This window comes from Lepidochelys olivacea (genome assembly GCF_965140295.1).
Source record: "Lepidochelys olivacea isolate rLepOli2 genome assembly, chromosome: 2".
Lineage (NCBI taxonomy): Eukaryota > Metazoa > Chordata > Testudines > Cheloniidae > Lepidochelys > Lepidochelys olivacea.
In genome coordinates this window covers 224,233,638-224,247,654 of record NC_140412.1, presented here as the reverse complement: position 1 = coordinate 224,247,654, position 14,017 = coordinate 224,233,638, and the positions used below count along the sequence as shown (strand labels likewise).

General features: G+C 40.1%; 1 protein-coding gene across 1 annotated transcript in view; it reads right to left on the bottom strand.

The window, feature by feature from the left end:
* Positions 1-14,017, bottom strand: part of CALCR (calcitonin receptor) — a 278,935-nt gene that overhangs the window by 121,813 nt on the left and 143,105 nt on the right. The window contains exon 2 of the mRNA XM_084620901.1: positions 11,769-11,856. Within this exon, the coding sequence (XP_084477027.1) occupies positions 11,769-11,856 (88 nt within the window). The remainder of the gene's footprint in view (positions 1-11,768; positions 11,857-14,017) is intronic.

Genomic DNA, 14,017 nt, shown 5'->3' with positions numbered 1-14,017 from the left:
TGGAAAGATCTGCAGATTTTGGAGGTAGAGCCACCTGATTTTTCTGTGCATAGAGCTTCCTTTCCCCTAAATAGGTTTCCCCTGGAGAAGGGATGATCTGACCCCCTTTTTGGCCAAACATGATAAAAATGAATTCAAAGATTAGCAATGCCAGAAGAGATTGAAAAGTTTGTGATCCTGAACTATACATGTTTGTTCCACTAGAGTTTTCCTTACAACTTAGAGAAAAATTCAAATATGAGGTAAAAGGGGAAAATATAAATCTATATGTTAGAACAGTAAGAACATGTTAAGTAATTAAAAAATCTTGCCATCCTTTTCTAACCTTTTCAAGATGATCTTTTTTATATATATAAATAAAAGAGGACTGTGCATTCACCGAGGCTACATAGGACAGAAACATAGTGTACCTTGAAATTAAAAGCAAGAAATGCCAGCAGAAAGGAAATGTACTAAAGGGATCTTGTAGTAAGTGCGGACACGATGATTTACTATTGTAAAGCCATTTTTAAAGGGGATGATAGTCTTTTTGTCAGTAGGATATTTCTGAGAGAGAAGACATCTTATTCTTGAAGAGCAATTTTAAAAATTGCCACACACAAAGGGACTAGGCCTGTTCCCAAAGAAGATAATGGCAAAACTCTCATTGGGTGTATAGTTAAAGGAGAACACCTCACTCTGTGATTGTTGGTCTTGTGTGGGTGTGGGTGTGGGTGTGGGTGTGGCAGCAGTGTGTGTGTGTGTACAAATGGGGTAAGATCTCACACCCTGCTTTGTTAATTTTGTATTTAGGACAGTGCATTTTATCTGTATCTATATCATCTATTGTTTAAATTAAGCTATAATGTAACAAATGGGACTGTATTCTCTAGTCATTAGAAAATGTAAAGGGTGAAATCGTGGCCCCATTAAAGTCAATGGCAAAATTCTCACCAACTTCAATGGGCCCTTGATTTCATCCAGAGAAATTAAAAACACAGGGGTGACTTTCTTAGGAGTGTCTTATAAATAGAAACTGCCTTATGGCATATAGTAAATATTTTCTGTATTTGGATAAAAACCAGAACATTAACATTTTGATACAATGGGCCCAGATTCTCAAAGGTAGTCACTGACATAAGCTCAGTTTTGTTTTTTTAGTGCACAATCTTTTTAGTCCATACATCAGGTAGGTTTGCACAGTTTATTTGTGCATGCATACTTTTGAAAATCTGACCAATGTTTTGTAAGTATGAACAGTATTTTTTTTCTCTCTCCCACTGTCTCTTAAAATCAGGTACAAAAGTCTGAGGACAAAATGTGAAAAATACATTTTTGGAGCTGTCAAGTTTCCTTCCCCACCTGAACTCTAGGGTACAGATGTGGGGACCTGCATGAAAGACCCCCTAAGATTATTGTTACCAGCTTAGGTTAAAAACTTCCCCAAGGTACAAACTTTGCCTTGTCCTTGAACCGTATGCTGCCACCACCAAGCGTTTTTAAACGAGAATAGAGAAAGAGTCCATTGGGGACGTCTTCCCCCAAAATATCCCCCCAAGCCCTACACCCACTTTCCTGGGGAGGGCTTGATAAGACTCCTCACCAATATGTACAGGTGAACACAGACCCAAACCCTTGGATCTTAAGAACGATGCAAAATCAATCAGGTTCTTAAAAGAAGAATTTTAATTAAAGAAAAGGTAAAAGAATCATCTCTGTAAAATCAGGCTGGTAAATACCTTACAGGGTAATCAGATTCAAAACATAGAGAATCCCTCTAGGCAAAACCTTAAGTTACAAAAAGACACAAAACCAGGAATATACATTCCCTCCAGCACAGCTTATTTTACCAGCCATTAAACAGAAGGAAATCTAATGCATTTCTAGCTAGATTACTTACTATCTTAACAGGAGTTGTGAGGCTGCATTCCTGATCTGTTCCTGGCAAAAGCATCACACAGACAGACCAAACCCTTTGTTCCCCACCCTCCAGATTTGAAAGAATCTTGTCCCCTCATTAGCCATTTTGGGTCAGGTGCCAGTGGGGTTACCTTAGCTTTTTAACCCTTTACAGGTGAAAGGATTTTGCCTCTGGCCAGGAGGGATTTTATAGCACTGTATACAGAAAGGTGGTTACCCTTCCCTTTATATTTATAACAGGAGCTTTAGTCATTTCTATTGTATATAGGAGTGTAGCAAGGGGCATGGCTCCCTCTGGGCCTGACAGGGAGGAACCCAGCCCACTCCCTGGTGGGTAAATCCAGGCTAGCTATGCCTGCCCCTTCAGAAGCAGAGGGGCGAAACAGGAAGTACAAAAGGTGGGCCCTCCAGTTCAGTTGGATGAAGCCAGTGAAGGAAACAGACACCTCCCACCACTGCTGGGGCTTGTGCTCTACATCACAGAGCATTTAAAGGGGCTACCAGAGCTGCCAGCTAAAGAGGGCACTGAGGAGCTGCTAGGACTGCTGCTAGCTGTGTACCCTGAGGAGACAGAGGACATGCACAAAGTGAAGGTACCCAGTGAGGGGGTTATAGGAAGTAGTCCAGGAACACCAGACAATAGTCTGGTTGTAGTGCCAGAGTGCTGGTTGGCATGTTGTAGTGGGATCCCCATTGACCCAGTGGCAGAGCACTCCACTGTAAGGGCCTTGGGATGGGACCCTGTGGAGTAGGATGAGCCTGGGTCCCTTTACCCCACCCCTAGGATGGCTGCCTTCCCTCCTTAGACCAAGAGGTCTGTGTTTGTCTGCCGTGTGCCTGAATTAGGACATCAGGCAAGAGACTATTGGGGGGCCTGCCTGAGGGCCTGAGCCCCCAAGACTATGCACTGCTCTGCCCTGCCTGAGGGCCAGGGACCTAGACTCTCTGATGCCTGGCTCTGCCTAGAGGACTAGGGCCTCAGAGGCTACTAATTCCCCTTTAAGCCAGCTTTTCCAGAGATGTGGAAGCAAGGAGGCGTGGCCTCCCTCCAGGCTTGACGGGGAGGGACAGACACAGGCCTCTACAAGGACCTTATACTGCACCCACCACTCTGGTATTAAATGGCTTGATCCAAAGACCACTGAAGTCAATGGTGGTACATCTAGAATGAGGTGACGTATTATTGTTGCATCCTCAATTTTTTCTTTATGAGGTTACTTAAGTAAGTATCATAGACTGCAAAAAAGGGTTATGTATCTCTTATCCTTATTTGCATACAAAGAAGCTTTAAAGTCACTTGGGACAAGTAGGGGAAATGACTTTATTCATAACATCCTATGGTCCACTCTTCCACAGCTATAGGCTCAGATACACATATAGGCTCCACATACAGGTCACATAGGTTCCTATCCAACTCCGACTAACGTCAGTGGACATTGGATCAGGTTATTAGTTCCTTGGAGAAATTATCAAGGAATTTGGTTAGAAATCTAAATTTGGAAATTTAGATTTGGAGGGTTGTAATTGGGTATTTTTGGAATTAACCTTAAGATGCTTTTTTTCTAACATCTGTTATGTCATAAAAGATATTTAACAAGACTAAGTAATCTTTTATCGATTAATATCTGCTATACTATGTGGGTTTGTATTTTCCGTAAGTACATTATTATGTATTGAAAAAATTTCCCAGCCATCAGTTATTTCAGATGGAAGTACAAATAATGTCAATATGTTCAGTAAAGTAGAATACCTTGTGCATTACAAATTATTCTTTATTAAAGAGAAATAAATAATTCACAACTTCATAATCAGGACATTTGGCATATGGCATAAGTGATCAGTATTATTTCTTCTGAAGAAACTGCTTTAGTGATGTCTCATGCAGCAGTTTAGCAGCCGTACATATGATGTCACTCCTAAAAGTCCAAGTAAATGACGTCATACATACGACCACCAAGCCACCACTCAATAAATGACAGTTATAAGAAGATGAATTATTATTATGAGTAGAGTGCTGGGAATACTGATGATCTCTTTATACCTAGAATTTGTAATACAGTCCAGATGAAAGCAATTTGTATATATTATTTGTCCCACTCTACTATGAATTCTTAAACACATGTAAATCCGTCTGTCTTATCGATGCAAGATTTTCTTCATTTGTACAACAGAGACTCCAGATAAAAGAAACATAAAATATAGTTGTTTCAGAAACTGCTTCATGTGATGAACAAGTTTCCAAAAAGGCACTACTCCATCATTAGTAATGATAAAAACATAAAAAGTACTGTATAAATTATTGACTCTAAGTAACATTTAGGATCAAACGGTATATATTGAATCACTTTCTTTCCTTCCAGGTGTCTTTTTTCTAAACTAAGTATAGTAAAATTGGTAACCTCTAATGTTGAGCCCAGAAAAATCTCTTATGAATTCTGGCCAAGTCAATAATATATTATTATTGGTTCTGGTGGCTGAAAAATATCCTCCCAATTCTTTTTTAAATTGCTATACCGTCACCACTATACGGATCACTAAATTCCTATCCTTCGGTACATCCAATCTTTGAGTGGGAACACAGCACATCTCAGCAAGGGTTACACAGACCCTCCAGAACCTTGAATCTGGTCCCATGTCTCTTCACGACTATTAATGGCAGGATAGTGATAGAATCCATTGAGCATGCTTTAGGAGGGCAATTAATGCACGGTACTCTCAATGTTATAGAACATTATAATAATTTCCCCCCATCTTTTAATATTTGTTTAACATGAGTAAAATAACTTTGAAATATTTAATGTTAGTTCCTCACATTCATACACTGAACATTAAAATTCTTCTAATATTTAGCTAGCATTAAAGCAGGATAGAAGCTAGTTTTTATACTGCGATCCCATGATGCTTACATCACTAATATTGGCAGGTCTTTAAATAAGGAAGAGACCATCACTAGCATAATGGGAAGCCACCGTAATTTTAGTGAAAAACAACTTTTCTCTTCATTAATATTTATTATACTACTTTTGTGAGGCAGTCCTGCAAGCCTGGCTCACATGGGGAATCCTTACTTATATGAGTAGTCCAATGGAAGCCATGGGCTTGAAGGAAGACTATATTTGGCCTTTTGTCACAAGGAACTGCTTTAGACCAATCAACTTCAGTCAATCAACTTTAGACCAATCAACTTGAATTCACAATGACATTATTTTATTTTTTAAATTTTAAAAGCAGAGACTGAGCTAAAACCTTGGAGCATCCCTTAATTTGAGAATCTACCTTTTTCGGTGCAGGCAGGCTTTTGTTTAATAGAAAACTGTACCCATTTTGTTTGTACCACAGTTTGAAAATAAGCAATTGCAGAAACACACTCACCACGTCTAAACTATAAAATATTTATTTGCCTTCAAGGGGGATACCTGTACAAGTACAACTTGTACATTTGAGCCCCAGTTGCTTACAGCTGGCTGGCAATATGTAGCTGCAAGGTGGAATATTCACTTTAAAGTAATTTTTTCAAAGGCAACAGCACAGATAATCAGATCCTGCTCCTTCCAAATAGCTCTTAGGGGAAAAAAGTAAATAGTGAAGAGATTTAAAATGATGATTCACCCCTTATTGCATTTATTATGAGAAGCTTCCACATGTAATATGAGGCAGCTCAGCGAGATCCATTTTCTTCTGAATAGGTTGGCCGGTGGAATTCGGTCCTATACTTTCCTCAGGAATCTGCAAAATTATACTCTGTGTACAATATGTGCTCAACAGATTCCTCTATATTTTAAATTAATGATCAAAATCAAGAGTGGATTCTTTTACCTTTTTTCAATAAAGTTAACGAATAGTAAAAATTGCTTTGGACTTTAAGAACTATACAGCACCTGCAAAAATGGAAAAGCCCTCTCAACAGAAAATAATTTAGAAAGTTATATATATTTTAAGTGTGAGGTGGCATAGGACCACTCAAGAAAGCTCTGATTGGCTAGAGGTGGTGGAGGACACTGCCTTCCAGAGATCCGGCAGGGTCTGCCTCCTCTGTTGTGGGGGTGGGATGGCTGCAGGAAATTGGCTAACAGACTAATGGAATTTCACTGGTGATGACGAGTGTCTTTCTCAAACAAAAACAAGCGGCTGGTTGCCCATGTCTTGAATTTCATTACGGTGGAGGTTGTCACTCCAAAACCAAGAGAGGAGATTGGCTGATGGTCACATGGGTGGCTCTAGGCCAATCAGCTAGTCCCAGGGGTTGGGATTGGAAAAGATGCTGCCACTGTATTGGCAGTTTGATTTTTGGACTAAAATAGAGAACAGCTGGATGGACCCTGGAGCCACAGCAGAGGGGTGTGATCCAGAGAAAAGGTGAACTCAGTTGAAAACTCTGGACTAACTCATCAACAATGGGGATAGATGGTCCAGGAAACATGAAATGGAACTCACTGTTCAATGAGTTCACAGCACATTCTAGCTTCAGTGACTACAGCAAAGCATTGAGTCTTACTTCATTTTGGGCTGGGGCTACTGGAACTCTTAATCAGGTCAACAAGCATTAATCTATATATTTAGATGTGGGGGACTGGGTACACTGTCTTGTTGCTGGGGAATGCATATGTGTAACTTCCCAAAGGGGGTCTCCTCTCGCCATTGCCCCTGATATGGATTGAGGACCTGTCCTGCTTAGTTAAAAGTATTGCTTTATTGCTTATAGCAGTGTCCATTCCTGGGGTTACCTCCTTCCTCCCCAAGGGCGGCGGCGGGGGAGGTTGATGTTTGCCAGGGAAAAAAAGGGTTTGTCCCTCGCATCTGGATTAAGATCTAGAATCCACTCAACTAACTCCAGATGGCCCCCTACCTGGCAAGTGTTATCATGGACAGGATTTGTGGAGGTTAGGCAGGAACCCTTGGGACCATGTCAAGTCTGGATCCCTCAGGCTGCCCATCCAATCCCAATGATGCTGACATATCCTATGGTGACCCACTGACTGCCCTGGTTTATGGGGGATGGTCAGAGCAGCTTCTTGGCTTTCCAGGAGGGGCTAGAATCTGCATTTCAAACGTATTGCCCCCCGAAGCAACAGAAAGCCAGGGTCCTGCTCAGCCAGCTGTGGGGAGCTGCCTAGAGGAAGTAAGAATAGGACATAGCCGGATGACCAGAAAGACACTGTTGAAAATATCTTTAGGCAGCTAGGGGAAGTTTTTTTGGCTTCTGACTTCCCCCCCATTCCCTATGAACAGATGAAGCAATTTTATTCTCAGACTCAGAAACCCACAAAATGCTAAGTGAGTTTGCCTTGAACAACAACCCACCAGTCCATCAAAGGGATGAATCCCTACCCGGCCTAGATCCTGGAAGAGCAGTTGACTGGGTGATTGGCAGAAGGGGCCTATGTTCTGCAGTCACTGTGCACCTTGCTGGCCCAATGCCCAGACATGGGCTTTAGAAATTTTAGGGAGAAGGTTGCTCAGGTGGTTGACTCACAAAAGTCTGATGGGGGCCAGGGCTTGCCTGCCACCAGATATAAATAAATTATATTAAAAATTGTGAAGGCTGTAGTGATAGAGTACCAAATGAAGGGTATGCTCATTAAAATGGCAAATGTCTCAGTAACAGAACTGCAGAAATTTGTCACCATTACCTAAGTTTTCCATAATATCAGTTTACACAATTATATACAATTACAATCTGCTTTTGATTCTGTCACACTGGTTTACCCATGATTAATTTGTTTTCCTTGTTTTTAAAATGACAAATATTTCAAGGGTACATGAACCTTTCAGAATTTGAAACAGTTCAGACCTTCCATGTATAGTGTAGTCACTGAGGTGTAATGGCTATGCAAAAGTTGTGGATTTAATGACCCTTTGTCAAGGATTTTAATAATCAAAAGACATTTGTAAAATACAATATTGGTCTAATTGCATCTAAATCCACTGTGTAGCCTTAATCTGGAGCAGAATCATTTTATGATTACTGAACACTTTGCAGGTGAGCCTGCACAGAAATATAGGGAAGGCTCAGGTGAGAGAGCTTACCCCATTGTGCCCCCTTTTAGGGGGCATGGCTAACACTGCAGCCTGTACACATGATGCTGGCATCAATTTGCAAGTCACTCCAAAAGGGGGTGGGGGATGACTTCTTCCTCCTTTCTAATTAGCCAACAAAGCTGGCCAGCCACAGAGGGGAACAAACAATCCTGTTTCAAACCGTCCCCCCTTCATCCATGTTGGAGCTCTGGGAGACATTGTGCAAATGCTCCCTCCTTCTAGTACCCCAGCTGGGGTAGTTCTGCACCATCACCAATGCAACTATCAGAATATGATGACACACTTTCCTCTGAACAGAAAGCTTTTATTGTACATATATACTTAGTCCTGCCATGAGTGCAGGGGACTGGGCTAGATGACTTCTTGAGGTCCCTTCCAGTCCTATGATTTAGCTTACATCATATGGTCACTTCCTGTTTATAAAGCACTAGCTGAATCCTGGACTAATGACCTCTGAGGCCAAGTTAATAGGAACTATTTTTCTAGTTAAATCTGCACTCCCTCCTCCTCCATCTCCCCTCCCCAGCTACAGCCACCCACCCTCTACTTCATCTTGCTCCTCAGGAACCCATAAATATTAATCCCTGTTTTACTAAACACAATCTCTCTTAGTTCTCCCTGATCTCCTCCATGATCTCCCTTCCCGATATACTTCATCTCACGTTCACACAACAACTCCTCTGGCCTCTCTCCACCTCCTCTCACCCTCTCCTAAAAGCTAAATGGGAAGCAGGCCTGGGGAACTACCTAACTGCTGTGCCAGACTGAAGGAAGCAAGGGCCAGCAATGTCTCTAAACTGTGCTTAACACATATGAAAGGGAGCTGATGGGGAGCCTCATATAAGTGCTCCTCCGTCATCTGTTAGAGCAGAGGAGGAGGGAGTGGCATAGAGGTGAGAGAAAGGGGAAGGAAGAAGAGTCAAGAAATTAGGAAAAAAGTATAAAAAGGACTAGAGAGGGGGATATTGAAAGAGGAGATGGGGAGGGGCAGCTAAAAATTAATTTTAAAAAATTGCTTATTGGAGAGGGTGGGCATATAAACCTTCGTCGGGGTCATGGGGACCAGGGGGTCCATGCCTAGCTATGAGGAGTTGGTTAGGGTGAGAGGATGGGCAGTGGGTGTGTAGTGGAGGCAGCCATGTAGGTAGATGGATGGTTAGTTCCAATAGCAGTATCCATTCAGAATGCAGACTGACCTTACATTCATTGAATCACTGTTCAGCATCCTCGTACTCTGACTGGCTAAGATTAATTCCAGTTCAGCACAATTATTTATAAAATTTGAGTCTTAAGTGAAGTCCAGAGAAGAAGTTTAATCAGTGTCAGAGGTAGTTTATAGCATAGACATCAACACTATTCTTACTGCATATTTAGAATGCATAGACACTCACTCATAGTCACTCAGTCCTCACTCTTTCCTCTCTGTATCACCAAGAAACACTGATCTTAAGGCATACCATATTTCTGAGAGATTTCTTCTGCCAGTAGTTTTATTATTCTTGTTTTTTAATCAGTTGGACACCCATTCCTTGTCCTCTGTGTACAACAGTAATAGTGTAGACTTGTATTAGATTTCAGAACATTTCTACTGGTTACCATTTGTCAGGTGTCAGAAGAACATAAGAATGGTCATACTGGGTCAGACCAAGGGTCCATCCAGCCCAGTATCCTGTCTGCCGACAGCGGCCAATGCCAGGTCCCCAAGAGGGAGTGAACCTAACAGGTAATGATCAAGTGATCCCTCTCCTGCCATCCATCTCCACCCTCTGACGAACAGAGGGTAGGGACACCATTCCTTACCCATCCTGGCTAATAGCCATTAATGGACTTAACATCTATTAATTTATCCAGTTCCCTTTTAAACCCTATTATAGTCCTAGCCTTCACAACCTCCTCAGGCAAGGAGTTCCACAGGTTGACTGAATGCTGAGTGAAGAAGAACTTCCTTTTATTTGTTTTAAACTTGCTGCCCATTAATTTAATTTGGTGGTCCCTAGTTCTTATATTATGGGAACAATAACTTTTCCTTATTCACTTTCTCCACATCACTTATGATTTTATATACCTCTGTCATATCCCCCCTTAGTCTCCTCTTTTCCAAGATGAAAAGTCCTAGTCTCTTTAATCTCTTCTCATATGGGACCCACTCCAAACCCCTAATCATTTTAGTTGCCCTTTTCCGAATCTTTTCTAATGCTAAAGTATATCTTTTTTGAGATGAGGGGACCACATTTGAATGCAGTATTCAAGATGTGGGCGTACCAGGGATTTATATAAGGGCAATAAGATATTCTCTGTCTTATTCTCTATCCCTTTTTTAATAATTCCTAACATGCTGTTTGCTTTTTTGACTGCCGCTGCACACTGCATGGACATCTTCAGAGAACTATCCGTGATGACTCCAAGATCTTTCTCCTGATTAGTTGTAGCTAAATTAGCCCCAATCATATTGTATGTATAGTTGGGGTTATTTTTTCCAGTGTGCATTACTTTATTATATTTATCCACATTAAATTTCATTTGCCATTTTGTTGCCCAGTCACTTAGTTTTGAGAGATCTTTCTGAAGCTTTTCACAGTCTGCTTTGGTCTTAACTATCTTGAGCAGTTTAGTATCATCTGCAAACTTTGCCACCTCACTATTTACGCCTTTCTCCAGATCATTTATGAATAAGTTGAACAGGATTGGTCCTAGGACTGACCCTTGGGGAACACCAGTAGTTACGCCTCTCCATTCTGAAAATTTACCATTTATTCCTACCCTTTGTTCCCTGTCTTTTAACCAGTTTTCAATCCATTAAAGGATCTTCCCTCTTATCCCATGACAACTTAATTTACATAAGAGCCTTTGGTGAGGGACCTTGTCAAAGGCTTTCTGGAAATCTATGTACACTATGTCCACTGGATCCCCCTTGTCCACATGTACGTTGACCCCTCAAAGAACTCTAATAGATTTGTAAGATGATCTTCCTTTACAGAAACCATGTTGACTTTTGCCCAACAATTTATGTTCTTCTATGTGTCTGACAATTTTATTCTTTACTATTGTTTCAACTAATTTGCCTGGTACGGACGTTAGACTTACTGGTTTGTAATTGCTGGGATCACCTCTAGAGCCCTTTTTAAATATTGGCATTACATTAGCTATCTTCCAGTCATTGGGTACAGTGGCTGATTTAAAGGACAGGTTACAAACCATACTTAATAGTTTCGCAATTTCACAGTTGAGTTCTTTCAGAACTCTTGGGTGAATGCCACCTGGTCCTGGTGACTCGTTACTGTTAAGTTTCTTAATTAATTCCAAAACCTCCTCTAGTGACACTTCAATCTGTGACAATTCCTCAGATTTGTCACCTATAAAAGACTGCTCAGGTTTGGGAATCTCCCTAACAGCCTCGGCTGTGAAGACCGAAGCAAAGAATTCATTCAGTTTCTCTGCGATGACTTTATCGTCTTTAAGTGCTCCTTTTGTATCTCGATCGTCCAGGGGCCCCACTGGTTGTTTAGCAGGCGTCCTGCTTCTGATGTACTTAAAAAACATTTCATTATTACCTTTTGAGTTTTTGGCTACCTATTCTTCAAACTCCTTTTTGGCTTTTCTTATTACATTTAATTTGGCAGTGTTTATGCTCCTTTCTATTTACCCTTCTAGGATTTGACTTCCACTTTTTAAAAGATGCCTTTTTATCTCGCAGTGCTTCTTTTACTTAGTTGTTAAGCCACGGTGGCTCTTTTTTTTTTCTTCTTTTACTGTGTTTTTTAATTTGGGGTATACATTTAAGTTGAGCCTCTATTATGGTGTCAGAAGCAATTCATTTTTCTTTTACTTACGATTAGAAGCATAATCAGTAAGAAGCAACTGTGAGTTGTTTTTTCCATTGTGGATTCTTTCTTCAGTGACACGTTTCTGCTGACCCTTCTGGGAATTGAACAACAACAACAAAAAACAGATTAGACCTTATTTATCCATGGCCAGTTGTGACAATTTTCCTGCCCATTTGGTATCCCGTTAAAAGTTTTGCATGTGTTTTTGTGTATGTTTATGATTGCACTGAATACACTGAGGAGGATTGTATGTTTTCACGTCTGTCTCTCTGAATGTTTCTTTTCCATCTGGAGAGAAATTCATTTTTATCCTTTGCACTTTTAAAACCTTAGTTTTTATAAAAATGATGTGATTAAAAGCACATTGCAGTTTGGAGGAAAAAAGCTGAGCCAACATCAGAACATCCCATTTTGACATTTTTGGAATGAAACATTTCAATTTTTTGTTTTGAAATTATTTTTATTTTAGAACTTTTAAATTGTTTATATTACAATAGAAGACAAAAAAAGTTGAAATGAAAATGGTTTTGATTTTGTCAAAATGAAATGTTTTGATTGGAAACAAATTCCCCTCCCCAAACTTTTCTTTGAGAAGAATTTTGAAATGTTCAGGTTTCATTCAAATTCAAAACAAAAACCAAATTTTGAAATCTCGTAATTCCTCATGAAACAGAATATCAGTCCTCAACACAACACTTTCCTGGAGATAGTTTTTAAAAAGGCCTTAGTGTCCCAGAGAGGAACATTATCAGAAGCAGCATGTGGCCAGCTCAATCTTCCCCCTTAATTCCTCAAAGCCAGTTGGGTCCTTTGGGTGCCTGCACAATACCATTGTTCAATAAAGAATAACAATGCTTAATAATAAAGTAATAATAATATCAATGACAAGTTTCTTTCAAATGCTGCTGGCAACTTTATTTATTCAAGTCTTTCTGCAGTACCATAGATAACCTTCAGACATTGTTGGAAAGTGACCGGCATTCACACCTGTATTTTTCTGATATCTTAGAATCAGAGACTGAGATGTGTTCTGCTGAAGTCTTGGGACATGATCCTGCAAGACTCCACATATTTGAAACTTCCATAGACAGCAGTGGGAGTTCTGAGGGCAAAAGACAGAATTTGGCCCTTTATCAATTTTACAGCTAGTGAGCACATACAACCACTCACATGCAACAGTGCATCAGCATCAACATTGTAACTAAATCACTCATTTCCAAGCAGTCTGGCATGAAATATATTATCCTTTGGGATGAAGGAATACAAAGGGGATACTTTCTAATCTAAGGAAGAAGGAGCACAGGCTTTCTAGCAGGCTGCAGGGAGCAACTGCCACTTCTATTGCCCTTGTGTAGCAATCAGAGACATTAATATAAGTAACCCATATGATTTTAAAAGTTTTTAAAACACATAAGGCCTGATTCTTCCTTGCCTTGCCTCTTGTGTTGTGATTTACATCTATACAAAGTAAATGGAAAGTGGGTATAAATTGCTACCATCAGAATGTGAATATTTTATCCCTACTTTGCTCAGGTGTGAATGACAACACACGGTAAAAAGCAATGGAAAACTTCGCCCAAAGACAGCAGATTTGTATCTGATAAGATGTAGTCCCTGTTTGAACCTGGGCAGTGTAGAGGGGAAATCTCAATATTGATGGAAAAATGGTCATCGATAAAATTATCGTAATTTATTTTGATAGAGTTCGATAATTACAACCTGCCTGCCCCTTTACTGAATTTCAAGAGATACCTATAATTATTTTTATACCCACCATGCTTGTAGAGTATAACAACATATGCTCTATTATGAACTGTCAGGCTAATTTAAAGAAATTCCAGGAGGCTTCTGCTTTATGTCAATTTGTAAGAGGCTCCTAAAAAGTCAAATACGATAACGCTCTCAGCCATAGAACACCTGTGTGTTTATACAGGTTCTAAAATGCAGCTTTTATAAACTGCTACCTTGTTTTAATGCTATACTATTGCCTTTTATGTTATGTTTTGAAAATGTGTATAAGCTTTGGTTATTGTCCTTTGTACAGGACATTTTATAAGGTGTCTTTAGTACCAGTTGTAAATATACTGTGGATGACAGGTTGTAAATCCAAGGATCATTTTGGTTAAAAAAAACAAAACAAAAACAAAAACAAAAAAACCCAACCAGACTACAAGGGGTTTTATCAAAAAATTCAGTACCACTGCTTAAATAAATTCCTTACCAAACTCTGGAAAGCAAGAGCCATCTCTCCAGAG